The sequence below is a fragment of the Cyprinodon variegatus genome, unplaced genomic scaffold, assembly GCF_000732505.1.
Source record: "Cyprinodon variegatus isolate N-32 unplaced genomic scaffold, C_variegatus-1.0 Scaffold14, whole genome shotgun sequence".
NCBI classification, from domain to species: domain Eukaryota; kingdom Metazoa; phylum Chordata; class Actinopteri; order Cyprinodontiformes; family Cyprinodontidae; genus Cyprinodon; species Cyprinodon variegatus.
The window spans coordinates 1692665-1706036 of record NW_015150467.1 but is presented as its reverse complement, the minus strand read 5'-3'; the positions used below and the strand labels follow the sequence as shown (position 1 = coordinate 1706036).

At 37.2% G+C, this 13372-nt stretch overlaps 2 protein-coding genes across 3 annotated transcripts in view; both read left to right on the top strand.

Annotated features, from left to right (window-relative positions):
* Positions 1-7233, top strand: part of wdr81 (WD repeat domain 81) — a 16457-nt gene extending 9224 nt beyond the window's left edge. Inside the window, exons 9-12 of the mRNA XM_015383312.1 lie at positions 838-1644; positions 1780-1925; positions 2090-2272; positions 5082-7233. Coding sequence (XP_015238798.1) covers positions 838-1644; positions 1780-1925; positions 2090-2272; positions 5082-5408 — 1463 coding nt within the window. The 3' untranslated portion in view covers positions 5409-7233. The remainder of the gene's footprint in view (positions 1-837; positions 1645-1779; positions 1926-2089; positions 2273-5081) is intronic.
* Positions 7234-7747: 514 nt separating this feature from the next.
* LOC107090090 (alpha-2-antiplasmin-like) lies at positions 7748-11662 on the top strand. Of its 2 annotated transcripts, none has more exons than XM_015383287.1 (9): positions 7748-7881; positions 8337-8404; positions 8502-8567; positions 8657-8933; positions 9016-9159; positions 9296-9484; positions 10341-10483; positions 10995-11199; positions 11284-11662. In XM_015383287.1, exons 2-9 carry the CDS (start codon positions 8345-8347, stop codon positions 11634-11636), a joined length of 1437 nt encoding a protein of 478 aa, XP_015238773.1. In that variant the 5' UTR covers positions 7748-7881; positions 8337-8344; the 3' UTR covers positions 11637-11662. The 2 variants fall into 2 exon arrangements, with proteins under 2 accessions (XP_015238773.1, XP_015238766.1); XM_015383280.1 differs by having other exon boundaries at positions 7871-7881; positions 8499-8567.
* The last annotated feature ends 1710 nt before the right edge of the window (positions 11663-13372 follow it).

The following is a 13372-nucleotide window of genomic DNA, read 5'->3' as shown; positions in this document are numbered from 1 at the left end:
GTAAGAGTTAGGATAAGAGATGTTCTTTGAAGAGGTGAAACTTTAAGAGTTTCCTTATGATAGAAAGGGATGCTGCTGTTCTTGTAGCGCTTGGTAGGTCATTCCACCTTCTTGGAAGAACACATGAAAACAGTCTGGATTGTCTTAAGCATGGTGTTGACACTGCTAGACCACAATCCATTGACGACCGGTATGACCAAGTTGTGACATAAGCCTTTGCAAGAAGGTTCAAGTAGATGTGAGCTGTACCCTTAAACACTTTGTAGGCTAGCATCAGGGACTTGAATTTGATGTAGGCAACCAGGGGTTACCAGTGATGCTTAAAGAACAGGGGGGTGGTGTGAGTCTTTGGGCTGATTGAAGACCAGATGCGCCGCCGCGCTCTGGATCATTGTAACGGTTTTACTGTAGAGGCTGGGAGACCATTCAGGAGTGCGTTACAATAGTCATTGGGGAGATAACGGTAGACCGACCAGGAGCTGAGTAGCATGTTGGGTTGGGTATGGCTGGATCTTTCTTATGTTTAGTAGTGTGAAGCAACAAGCTCGAGAGACAGAGATAACATGATCTTTAAAGGTCAGTTGGTCATCAATCATGAAACCCAAGTTTCTTGCTTCCTTTGATAGAGTCAGAGACAGGGATCCAGTATGTGGTGTAAATATTATGGGGTATGGTTGGTTTGGCTAGGAAAACAAGCAGTTCAGTTTTTGAGAGATTCAGTAATGGGTGATGGACTTCTATCCTTAACATTGCAGTATTAAAGGTGACAATCAGTAATCAAATAAATAAAAAAATAATAATAATGACATAACTCACTGTTCTGTGTTTTGTTCAAAGGTGACTTTGCCATTCGAAAACTTGTCCCAAATCATGAACTGGTCTGGCAATTAGCCCAGTCCTATCATCAGAGTGTGAGTCAGGGACCTGCTGAGACCAGCCTCACCTCATCATCCAGACTAGAACCAACATCATCCTCTGGCCTTAGCAGACAAGCGGTTTGTAATCCATTCCCTGCCCCCACACACAACTCCACGACAGACCCCCTCCCTGAGTCGGGTACATTTGGAAGCCACCTGGTTGGAAACCGAATCCAAGTGTCTCGTGACAATGAATTTGATGCCAGCACAAACCACAGTTTAGCTGGCTCCTGGGGACGCTCCAGCCATACAGCTCCCATCATCACCACTGCCTCCACATTTTCCACTCCCTCAACAGGTGTTTCCTCCTTCTCCTCCTGGATAGCAGGCCCTTCTCCAGAGGACAGTGCCCTAAAGCAAGACCTTCCTCGTAGTAGCCGATCTCTACAGGGCAACTGGTTAGCCTACTGGCAGTATGAGATCGGTATTAACCAGCAAGATTCACATTTCCACTTTTACCAAATCCGACTTCAGAGCTTCTTAGGTCATTCAGGCACCATAAAGTGTTTGGCACCACTTGTGGGAGAAGATTACTTCATATCAGGGAGTAAAGACAAGACTGTGAAGCTTTGGTCCCTTTATAATCACGGTGATGGCACACAGGAGGTGGAACCTCGGCTGACATACAGCGAACATCGAAAGTCTGTCTTCTATGTAGGACAGCTGGAGTCCTCACAGGAAGTGGTCAGCTGCGACGGCACCGTGCATGTGTGGGACCAATACACAGGTACAGGAAATTAAAACCCTATTCATTTCTGCCTTTGGTTAAATTAAACCACAGGGAGTTTGTAATTTTGTCTGCCTACTTTATTTTTTTATGCTGTTCTGTTTTTTCTTCTCTTTTTTTTAAATTCATCCCCAGGCAAGCTCATCCGTTCTTATGAAGCTGTGGATGGGAAGAATCCAATTACAGCCGTCACCACAATGCCAGCTCCACAGTCCAGTGTTGTGTTTGGCAGTGCAGATTCTGTTCTCCGCTTCATTGATCCTCGAAAACCTGGATTGCAGGTAGCAATTTCATTTTGAGAGCACATTCTCTCAAGACCCAAGCTATTTACCAGCCAGCAGTCATTAATCATTGCTGTGTTTTCAAAAGAATGAGCATTTTTGCACTTCCCCACCACTAAGTCATTTGAGTGTTGAAAGTGACGAATCTTGTCCTGTGTCCCCAGCATGAATTTCGACTGGCATATAACAATGTTAGCGCTGGGCTCATCCGCTACCTGGCAGTAAGCCCCTCAGGACGCACAGTAGCTGCAGGTTTCTCCTCAGGATTCATTGTTCTGCTAGACGCACGCACTGGACTTATACTGAGGGGCTGGCCAGCTCATGAAGGAGATATTCTGCAAATGAAGGTAAGTACTTTCATGTAGTTCAAATCATTTATTTGTTGTTGACAAATGCATCCTTAAATGTTGTGTGTTTTAAAATTCTTAAGTATCCCTGCTGTTTTCATATTTCTTCAGTCTGCTTCATATATATGCACAGTTAGCTAAAGAAGTACAGCTGGGGGGCTCTACAAATTTCTTTGTAAAACCCACTGACTAGGCACTATACTTCCAATGCTAATTCCCATTCTGTTAAGCTCGACCAGCCAGATTGACTTACAGGAGGCGCAAGTCAGTGTGTTGATGCTCAGATTCTCCAATCTAAAACAGACCTGACAAATCATATTGCAGGAAATTGACTCTTTCTGTAACCATAATAGTAAATATTGCAGCTGGAACAGAGAGATGTTTAAACACTAGAACTCTCAAAGCCGTCATTTTGACAGTTCTGAGATTTTAAAGAGAAAGAACTATATTTAAAATTAATCGTAATGTTGCTCATGTTAGTTGACTTTTTTCTGTTTCTATATTTCCTTAATTTTCACATATTTATTTTTTTTTTATATCAAATAAAAACGTAAAAAAAAAATAAATATGGTTAATTTTACCTCGATCTACCACAGCCGTCATTTTGACGGCTCTATTGGTTGCATTGTAAATTCTTCCCGCGCTTGATTGACGATCGGTACAGTTGCCAAGCAACCAACATTCCACCTAGAACTCTTTGGCTAATACGAAAAAATGGCTCTCAGAAGAAATCTAACAGCGAAACAGGCTTTAGAAATGCTTCAAAATAATGATGAAAGCGATTCGGACGGGGGGGGAAAGACTGTTGAGGAGGACTGTGGAGGAAGCGACTCAGATTCTGAAAGCGAGTCTGTTGATGATCACCCGCCCCCGTGAAAACGCAGATATATCAGTGACCCATCAGACAATAGTAAAAGTTTTGTTTAAGCACTGCCCACACCTCAGCCGGTACACATCCATCCAAAAGCCAAACCAGAGCCTGCAGTCTACTGTAATCACTCACAGGTCAGGGTTGATGTGTCTGATCAGATGATTAGAAAGGATTCTGTAAAAGCTCCGACGCGAAGGTGGCGTGTGGCTGACATTTTATGATCTCCTGGAAATATCAGCTATAAATGCATTGGTTTTGTTCAGGAGATGTTTGAATGTCACTTTATTTTTTTACGTAGGGATTTTATCCTTGAACTGGTAAAAATGTTGCGGGCAAACCACAGGTTTTCAGCCACTTCCCCGCCGTAGAGCAGCTTTGGCGAGGCACAGAAAACAGCGCCAGGTGCTTCAGCTCTGCACAAAACAAATGCTCATATGATGTTTTTATAAATGTGAAAAGGTGGTCTGTGGGAAATGTTTCGGGTGAGTCAATCAATTTCTGTAAATAAAATTATAATTTCAAACTTTGAACCTGTTTAGTAAAACAGTCTTATTCTATGGATTTAATTTTAATACAAATTTAAAACACAAATAATAATAGCGTACAAAACAGCCTTTGAAAAATATATATTAGATTTGATTTAAGGTTTACATATCCACAATGGGTTTATATCTCACACTAGAACAATTTCAGTTGATGACATCATCCCTACTCATTTTGGGTCAAATTGACGGCCAGTAGGAGTTCTAGTAGGATCAGAATTCTGGGAGTCCTTGTGTTAATGAAACACTTTTTTGTGTGAAGTGAGATGGAGGGTTCTTTGGAATTGCAACAACTTTCTGCTGTAGTAACTTTTCTTTTCAAAAATGATATTTTTGAAACACTGATTGGTTCTGACCAGTTTCTGCCGACCTTGTTGGGTCCGCCCAGGTCCTACCTTTGAAATCAGGCTCTACCAGCTCCTTTCCAGGATGATATGCAGTGTTTACAGTGTTAGTCAGTCTGGGTGGTCACGCTACATGCTGTCAGGATGGCCGTCTGGGTATCTTGCTTAAATATCATATAAAACCTAAACAGTTTTGTTTAAATATATCTATAAATCTTTCTGAGGTAAAGGGTTTTATGATTTTTTATGATCCATTGGTTAACATTCATTTAAAAGGTCATTTGATTCAATAAATACAAAAGAGGATATGTATCCTCTGATATCAGTAATGTTAATTCTACCTGTATTCCAGTACTTTGAGTCTTGATTAAAAAAAAAGAAGCATATGCTTTCATCTGTTCTAGTTTGATTTAAAGATTCAAATTTCTCTATTCTTTGCCAGTTTCTGAAATTATTTCAATCAAGCCCAAATGGTTTTAAGTAACAAATATGGTCCCCAAAATTGTAAATAAGTGTAAGACCTGAAAATGTGGTTCATAACACCTCAGACTATAACTTTAAGTGTTGGTGATAACTGTTGGTAGACCGAGTTGCTTTTATTTTGATCTTCTTGCTGTTGTGAGTCAGAGGAGATGATGAAAGCTGTACCCAACAGATTTTCTGTCAACAGACTGCAAACTTTATTTAACCCCAAATTGGGTCAAGGATTGTATTTCTAGTTTTAAAGGCACAAGTTAGGCAAATATGGACATGGGTTACTCATTAGAAAGTCCGCACTGATACTCAGTCACATTGAGATTACTCAGATGTTTATATTTTCTCTCGGGAAGTGAAGTCCTTGGCCAATCTAGAATAATATCCTCAATAAATGTGGGGGTTTCACGTCTCCTTTCTGGAAAAAAAAGGAAACTACCTCCAGCCAATGAGCAGCTTTGATTTGCTAAGTTTAAACTTTAAACATCTTGGAAGTATCTTTAAACATTTTTGACAGAATGCTATTTCACTGCTATAGCCTGTTTATTTATTTTCTTGTTTGTATTTCATTTTTTTAGGCTGCAGAGGGAAATCTGGTGATCAGCTCTTCCACCGATTACTCCCTGACTGTGTGGAAAGACCTTGAAAACAAGCCTCTCCGCCAGTACAAGTCACAGTCCGACCATATCCACGCCTTTGACCTTTACGGTTCACAGATCGTAACCGGAACTGTGGCTAACAAGATCGGGGTGTACTCTATGGCTGATATCTCCCTGAGCCCTGTGAGCAGCACAAAGCTGAGCACGGAAAACTTCCGCGGCACTATGACCAGCCTGGCTGTGCTGCCCACCAAGAGGCTTCTGCTGCTTGGCTCCGACAACGGTGCCATTAGACTACTAGCCTAAAATGGTAGCTTCTAGCTGCACTAAACTCTCTTTCCATTGATCTCGGCTGTCTTTTCAATGGAGGAGACGATGTCTGAGCTGCCATATTGGGCATATTGGAGTCACACGTTGGGTCTCGGGTTTAAGTTGCCGTCCTTTTTCAAGACGGCATCACTAGTTGCACCATTATAGAAGCTCAGCATTTGCAGAATCGTGTAAATCTGCCAACTAGCACATAATTTAATGGACCGAAGGTGTTCCACACTGCTGACATTCATCGTGTACACTGCTATGTCTGTAGATATATACTATATAATAACTCCTGTCTCGACTAGGTCAATTGTTTTACCCAGGTCAGCTTTTTGTTGTTTATAAAAAAAAAAAAAGAAAATTGGGAAAATATGCTCAGGAAGGTCTTATGTATTGTTTAAACTTTTCCAAATAGATGCTTAACAAAACCAAAAAAATTCACCAACCTCACCTGCCATTTTCCTTAATGATGACGAGTCTACTCAAATTCAGATGCACTGATGAAACTATGCAGTATTTCTAACGAAAATGATTCCAGTTATTGTGACTCCATGTTTTTTAAGAGCTGTTTCAAAGCAGTATGTGTAAACATCTCAAACAATAAACGTACACTTGCTGTTAGAATGACGGTATTGGCGTGCCTACTCAGAGGAGAGACACTGGGGTTGTCACCCCAGAGAAAATGTCTGCTACACAGCGTTGATGTCTACTGCACAATGAATTGTACCATTTAGAGTCTTGCTCTGATTTTTAATACTGAATGTTTTTATTTTACAACTAGGTTGAAATCTCTTCATCATTTTGAAGACAATGTGTTGGCCCTGTAGCAAAATTGTATGTATGAGAAAGTGTATGTGTGGACGATGCTTTTACCGAACATGCCAGTTGCTAAAACACCACTTTTCAACATCAGAGCCTGATTTACAGTGCCTTGCAAAAACATTGACTCCTCTTGAACTTTTCTTATTCTGTCATGTCAAACCAAATACTGTTATTTCTATGCATTTTATAAGAATTTTATGTGATAGACCCACAGAAAGTAGTACATGATTATAAAATAAAGGAGAAAAGATCAGGTTGGCCGGGCTACTCTAATATATAAATATTTTGATATATTAACTGATCAATTTTGACCAGCTCTGAAGAGAATCCTCCACACAGCATGATGCTGCCATCGCCATGTTCCACTCTGGTGTGTTAAAGGTGATGCGCTGTATCAGTCTTCTAACACTGAACTTACTAATCAGGTGATTTCTAAAGGCAATTATGTAATATTTTATGAAGTAACAGCAATGAGGGTAAATACCGTAAAGTTTTTATTTGTAAAATCTGTGTTGGTTTAGGATTAAACTGTGTCGCATATACAAATACCTTTAATCCTTGCCTAAGCTGCATTTTTTTTTTTTCGACTACAGACTGGGACCTTTTCATTGTTTCTCCCCCCTTGAATATTTTTTAAATTCTTTCTTTTGCTTTGTTGGTCTATCTATAAAATACTAATAAAATACTACTTATAGCATTACAAAACATGGAAAGTTCAAGAGGTTGAAATTGGTTTATAAGGAACAGTCAATGCCAAGAAAGGTGTAAGATGAATATATATATATCAATAAAGTGTTTAATTTACCAGTTTCTAAAGCCAAGTAGCATAAAAGTATACTTGCTCTGCACTTCCGTGTGAATCACTAGAGCTTTTATACACTTAGCTTTTTTTGATTACATGCCTAAAGATCAAATTGTTCCAGTAATGTATGCTAACTTTTGAAGCTAAAATGAAAACATGGAAAAACACGTTAACATTCTTAATAAAAGAATTTCCTCCATTTCTATTCGTGTGATCTACTTTTTTATGATTTATCATTAAGTTTAATTTTGCTTTGCTGTTTTCTTTAACTACTTTGGGTGAAGTGTACATCTTTGTGTTTGCAGTCTTAGCTTTAAGTTTTTTTGCTTGAAGTTGTACGATTTCTGTGCTTCTTTTTGAATAGTTACAACCTTAATGTGGGAAATTTCCGTTCAGAAAAGGGAATTTGGAACCTCTTTTATTTGACTGATGTCAAAATCTGGGTCTTCTTGGAAATGTGGGTGTGTTTCCTGACATCAAGTATCTCTGCATCAAGTCAGCATGTTTTGTTTATCCACACACATGATTAACTACATTTTTGTAACTGGTTAGTAATGTTTCCTGTCAAAGATGAAGTTTTGTCATATACCGGTAAACGTCCCGATTGCATGAAAAGTAACCGCATAACTCAAGCGTTACTATTTAACCCCATATGAGCCTCAGTAGCTGCATTTGCAAACAAATAGTGGTTTGAACAAACCCCCTGATCAATGCAAGTTGATATTTAACTGTTTGCTGTGCAACTGCCAATCTTTTACTCAGGGAATTTAGCCATTCATAGTACAGTAGGTTCTCCTTTTTTTGGACCAGCCAGGAGAGATTTCTTTTCATTTCAAAAAGGTAAACACATTCTTTATTTTAATGCTTTAAAATTTATTGCCATTTTGACAAATTCAAGACTTTTATTTAGTCTCGGGTTAAAATTGAATGCCTAAAACATGAACGTAACCACATTTGTTATAAAGAATTATCTCGATAGAAATTTAAACCACTCCTCTACCGTGAGCTTTAACTTTGGAATATGGCTAAACGTGCAAACTTTGTAACTTTAGTTGAGTTCAGTTTACGGGTCAATTATTTCGACAAATGTTTAGGACACATTTGTTCATTTACTCAAAACAATCTCCAATCATAGATAAAGTCATATGGAAGCTAAAAATGTTTTATTTTTAAGTTAACTGGAAAAGCGGTTGATTTTTCTTCATACAATGCATCTATGGACAAGAGTTTAATCAAGAGAGGCAGGTCTCTAAAGTATGTCATTGTTCTTTGTTTAATCTATTTTTCTCCAACAGTTACTTTCATGGATATGGAACTCTGCCTGACACTCCTGTTGATTTGTCTCTGCAGCCAAGGAGCTACTGTAAATCACTGAAATAAATGATTTAATAATCTTCATTGTTTACTTTTGAAAAAAAACCTTTAAAGATTATTGTTCTCTGCTATCTTGTGCTCAGCAGAATGCTGAAGTGGCAGAAGATCACTCAATCCCCCTAATTCCTCTAACTCCCAGTCAACCCATAGAAGTAAGAATTCAGAAGCTAGTGTTTAATAAGCCTGTTTTTTTAAGGAAAACACTTATACTGGATCCTGATTGTGTTTTCCTTCCCTATAGGAAGGGCAAAGCCAGGGTACTGCAGAGCCAACAACAGTAAACAATACAACTGTTAGTGCATCATCCGTTCCGCCGACAAACAAGACATTACCAGATGAAGAAGAAGGGGATGGTTGTCAGGTTATCGGTCAAAGCCTTGACACCAAACAAATGATCACTGCTGCAATTCAGAGACTGGGTTTGCAGCTCTTACAGAACCTGGAGACGACTACAGAGCAGCCAAATCTCATCATTTCTCCTCTAAGTATATCCCTGGCCCTCTCGCAGCTGGCTTTAGGTATGCAAGCCCCACAGAAACATGTTCTGTATAAATGGCATATTTAAGATTGCAAAGTGGGATTATGTTTTGTTTATTTAAGGTGCCCAAAATAAGACGGAAGAGCTGTTGATGTATCACCTTAATGAAAACGCAGTACCTTGCTATCATGAGTCTCTGCGTAATGTCCTAAGACAGCTGAGAAACAGTGACACCCAAATTGCCACGCGCATGTTTCTGCAACAAGGTTAGTCCTAAGAAGCATTCGTCTGTTCTAACACTCATATCAAATGTGCAACTCATGCATGCTATTTGTCTGCTGTTACTGTCCCATTTAATCTAATTTTGAACAACAAAACTGAGCCTTTTCTTTTTTCTTTCAGGGTTTAAGGCAAAGCAAGAGTTTGTGCGTGAATCTCTGCGGTTTTATGACTCAGAACCTGCAATAGTGGAAAGCCTTCAGCAGATAAATGGATGGGTAGAGAATGTAACAGAGGGAAAAATAACTGACTTCCTGCCCTCTTTACCACCCAATATACTTCTCATGCTCATCAATGCTGTTTATTTCAAAGGTGACCAGCAAGCATAATATACTTAAAACTTACAGGTGTATCTAAATAAATTAGGATATTATTTAAAAGGTTATTTATTAACCTAATTTAGTTCAAGCTAAAACTGAGATACATTCATAGCATGTAAACTGATATTTTATGAGTTTTATTTGTTGTAAGATTCATATTATGGACATAATTCAGTTTCTTTAAAAAAATTTGATAATTCATAAAAATAAATGTGGGATTTTGAATATTGATCTCCACAATCATGGGAAATACTGCTGACTTGACAGTTATCAAGTAAATTGACAAACTTTATATTTAAAACCTGCATTGCCAGTTAATCCTACACCAAAATTAAATAAGTTTGATTTATAAAAATGTAAAGGCTCTAGTAAACGCTTGTTCTTGTACTGTATACCTTCTTCTGAAATGCTTCTCGTTCCCTAACTGCATTATTCCCCAGTAACAGTCTTGAACACAACACTTAACAACCACCATCTTTACAACCGGTGGCTAACATAACCAATCTAGATTAAATATCTTCTTTTGTTGGCCATAGTATGTAATATACTATTTTTCTAATTAACAGAATATTATGTTTTTCATTTACTGTATTTATAATATAATATAATTTCAGAGCATTGTCTCTATAATGGATCTTTAAGAAATATTTTGTTTATTTTGAAGTTGGTTATCAGTTAAATAAACTTTTTTATAATCTATTCTATTTACGTGCATCTTAATACCCATTAGTATATAATCTAACACATTGATTAAGTAATGAAAAAAAAACATGATTGTTTCTTTAAGAATTGTTTTCTGTTTAATGGATGCTGCTGACTAAAGAACATTTTTAACATGTGTCCAACAGGAGAATGGAAAGCTCGATTTGACCCAAACTTTACCTCCAAAGGTGTCTTTTACCTGGATGATTTGCACATGGTGGATGTTGATATGATGGAAGATGCCAAACACCAGCTGAGTTTTTTCATTGATAATGAGCTAGAAGCTCAGGTAAAATATACTGTCTAGAGTTTTTGTTCTGGAAAGTTGTTTGCAGACTAGATGAAAATTAATTATGCCATTAATGATTTTCTTTATTGTGTAAGGATGTCTTTTTTAATCCTTTTGAAAACTTTCATGTAGGCTTTAATTTTTTTTTTTTTATCTTTAATCAAATTGATGAATCAATCTGCTCTATTAACAGCAGATTTTATGATTTGACCAGAGTTTATTCAGAGTAATCCTCATTGTGCTTTCATTCATTTTTAAATCTCCCAAAACCCTTTAATGTGTGAACTAAAACTATTTTCAGTAGAGCATTTAGTTGTACCTTACTCTTCACGCATCAGCAGTAACTTTGAAAATTTTGCTAAAAAGTAAACCACCCAATTGTAAATATTGTGCACCAACAACTCAGTTGTAAAATATGTAAAAAGTACTTTACAGATACAAACCTTTAGAAACTCGAATTATATCATCATCTCTGTTCCACTGCAACACAATGTTTTGTCTCCTTGTGCAGGTGGCAAGGTTCCCTTTCACAAACGACATGAGTTTATTGGTTATAATGCCCGAGTCTGGAAAAGTGAATGTGTCTTTACTGTCTTCAAATCTAAATATCTCTGATTTGTATGAACGTTTACCCAAAGAGAGAGCTGTTCAAGTTAAAGTTCCAAAATTTAAACTGGAATATTCCCAAGAATTACAGGAAGTTCTTACCAAATTAGGTAAGACAGGATCTTTCCACATCAGTAAATGCTGTAACAAAAGGTGTCTCTGAACTTCCTATTTAACTGTGGTTTTTCTATTAGGTCTCGGGGAGATGTTCCAGAATCCCAATTTGGCTGGAATTGCAGATGGCACTCTACTGGTGTCTCGGTTTATGCACAAGTCTGGCATTGAAATAAATGAGGATGGCGCAAGGGCTGCTGCAGCCACAACTATCGTCATCTCAAGGTCATCAAATCCTATTTTTCACCTCATTCAGCCCTTCTTCTTTGTGCTGATGGATGATGTAACTCAGATACCAATCTTCATGGGTGTCATCAACAATCCCAATCCTGGAGCCCCTGTCCTGGAAAAGGGAGAATTTGGAAGCAAAGATAAAGTGGGATTCCCAATTGACAAGAATTATGTGGGCTCATTTGGAAATCCTCCCAAGTAGAAACTTTATTCCTTTTCTTTTCCTCTAGAAAAAACTCACACCAATAGTATGATTGTACAAGCTAAGTCTACAGTATTGCTTTTCTGGTAAAAAAAAAAAAAAAAATCTTTGAAAACTAAAAATGTTTGCTTGTTTCCTTACACAAAAACACCAGATGGCAATTTGTAGAAAAAGCAAAATGAAAAATGCAGCAAATAAAAACTTGAAGGTTTGTACTATTAGACCATGCTGATGTTTTTATTTTACATCACTTAGACTTTTCAAGATGTTGTGATGTAAGAGCACAGCTTATCAGGAACAACAATATTCCTTAATTCAGTATATCTCTGGACTTTTTATGCTTGTTTTGCAGGTGCATAAATGTGTTAATCTTAATCAGCATCACCAGCATTACTTCTGATCTTAAATAAAGCAAAAATGTTTGAATAAATGCTTTATAGCATTTAACAAAGAAACAGAGGACATCCAGGTTAGCAGGGAGGTCATATTATTTTTACGCTTTGTAAAAACTGTGTATAAAATTTTTGAATTACTTGTGCATATAAGGAAAATGTCTATGATGTCTATATTGCATAAACAGTATAAAGGTTACACAGCATTTTGAAACCAAAAATACTTTTTTAAACTTAGATGTAGAGAAACAAATAAAATACTGTATCAATTTTACAGGTGGATCTCAATTCATAATAGTATACTTCATTTTAATTCCAGAAGGCAAAAATCATCTTATACACTGATTTACTAGACAGATGTATTTTAAGTATTTATGTAGATAATTATGACTATAAACTGTCAATAATTCAGATTATTTAAATATTTTCAAAGACCAATAAAAATTATTTTTAAAGTAGAGATCATTGAAAAGGAATGTCCTTAGCTTATACACTTAATACCTGCTCTATGCTTTGCATGACTGACTATATCATCGAGGCCTGGAATGAAGGCTGCCGTCCTGTAGCTCTGATGGGTTAAGGAAGCCCAGTTTTCCTTGATAACAGCCTATAGGGGATCTGTGTTGTGAGCTCTGGTGTCCCTCATCTTCCTGCTGGCCAGTCAAGCACAAAGATCTTACATTAAATATTGATTCATGCTGCAGTGTGTGTAAGTGTCAAGTCCTGGTAGGAAAGAAAATCAAACTTTTTGTAAAGCTTCTTTGTCTAGACAAAGAAGCCAGAGTTTCCACAAATACAGCTGCACTGACTTTGACTTGATAAAACAAAAAAATTGCACAGGCAGATTTCCAAACAAAGTGCAAAAATGTGCTTTTATCTAAAAAAAAATAAATAAATAAAAAAAAAAAAAGGAAAAAAGGATTAGATCACAGAGCAAGCTTTGAATCTCTCAAAAGTCTTGATTGTTGAATAGGCAACAGTCATCCCTGCTGCTTCTTCAACTCCACAATAACATTTTATTATTAAGCTTGAATACTAATTTGCTTGACTGTCAGCCTTTTTAGCAATTACCTTCTGTGTCATCTTCCTTATGGTGGAGATGGCCAACTACTGTCTGTTGAGCCAATATCAAAGCACATGTCTTCTCCATGACATTTCTGTATATGTAAGTATTTTTCAATTGGGACTATGGGATATCCCTATCTCCCCAAATCTTAAAATAAAATGTAAGATATAACAATACAAATTAACAAAAATGTATAATACATCATAGAGAGTGTAATCGTTTTGTACAAATAAATTTCACGTTTTAAACTACCGAAATAAATTGCTTTTTAATTTTAT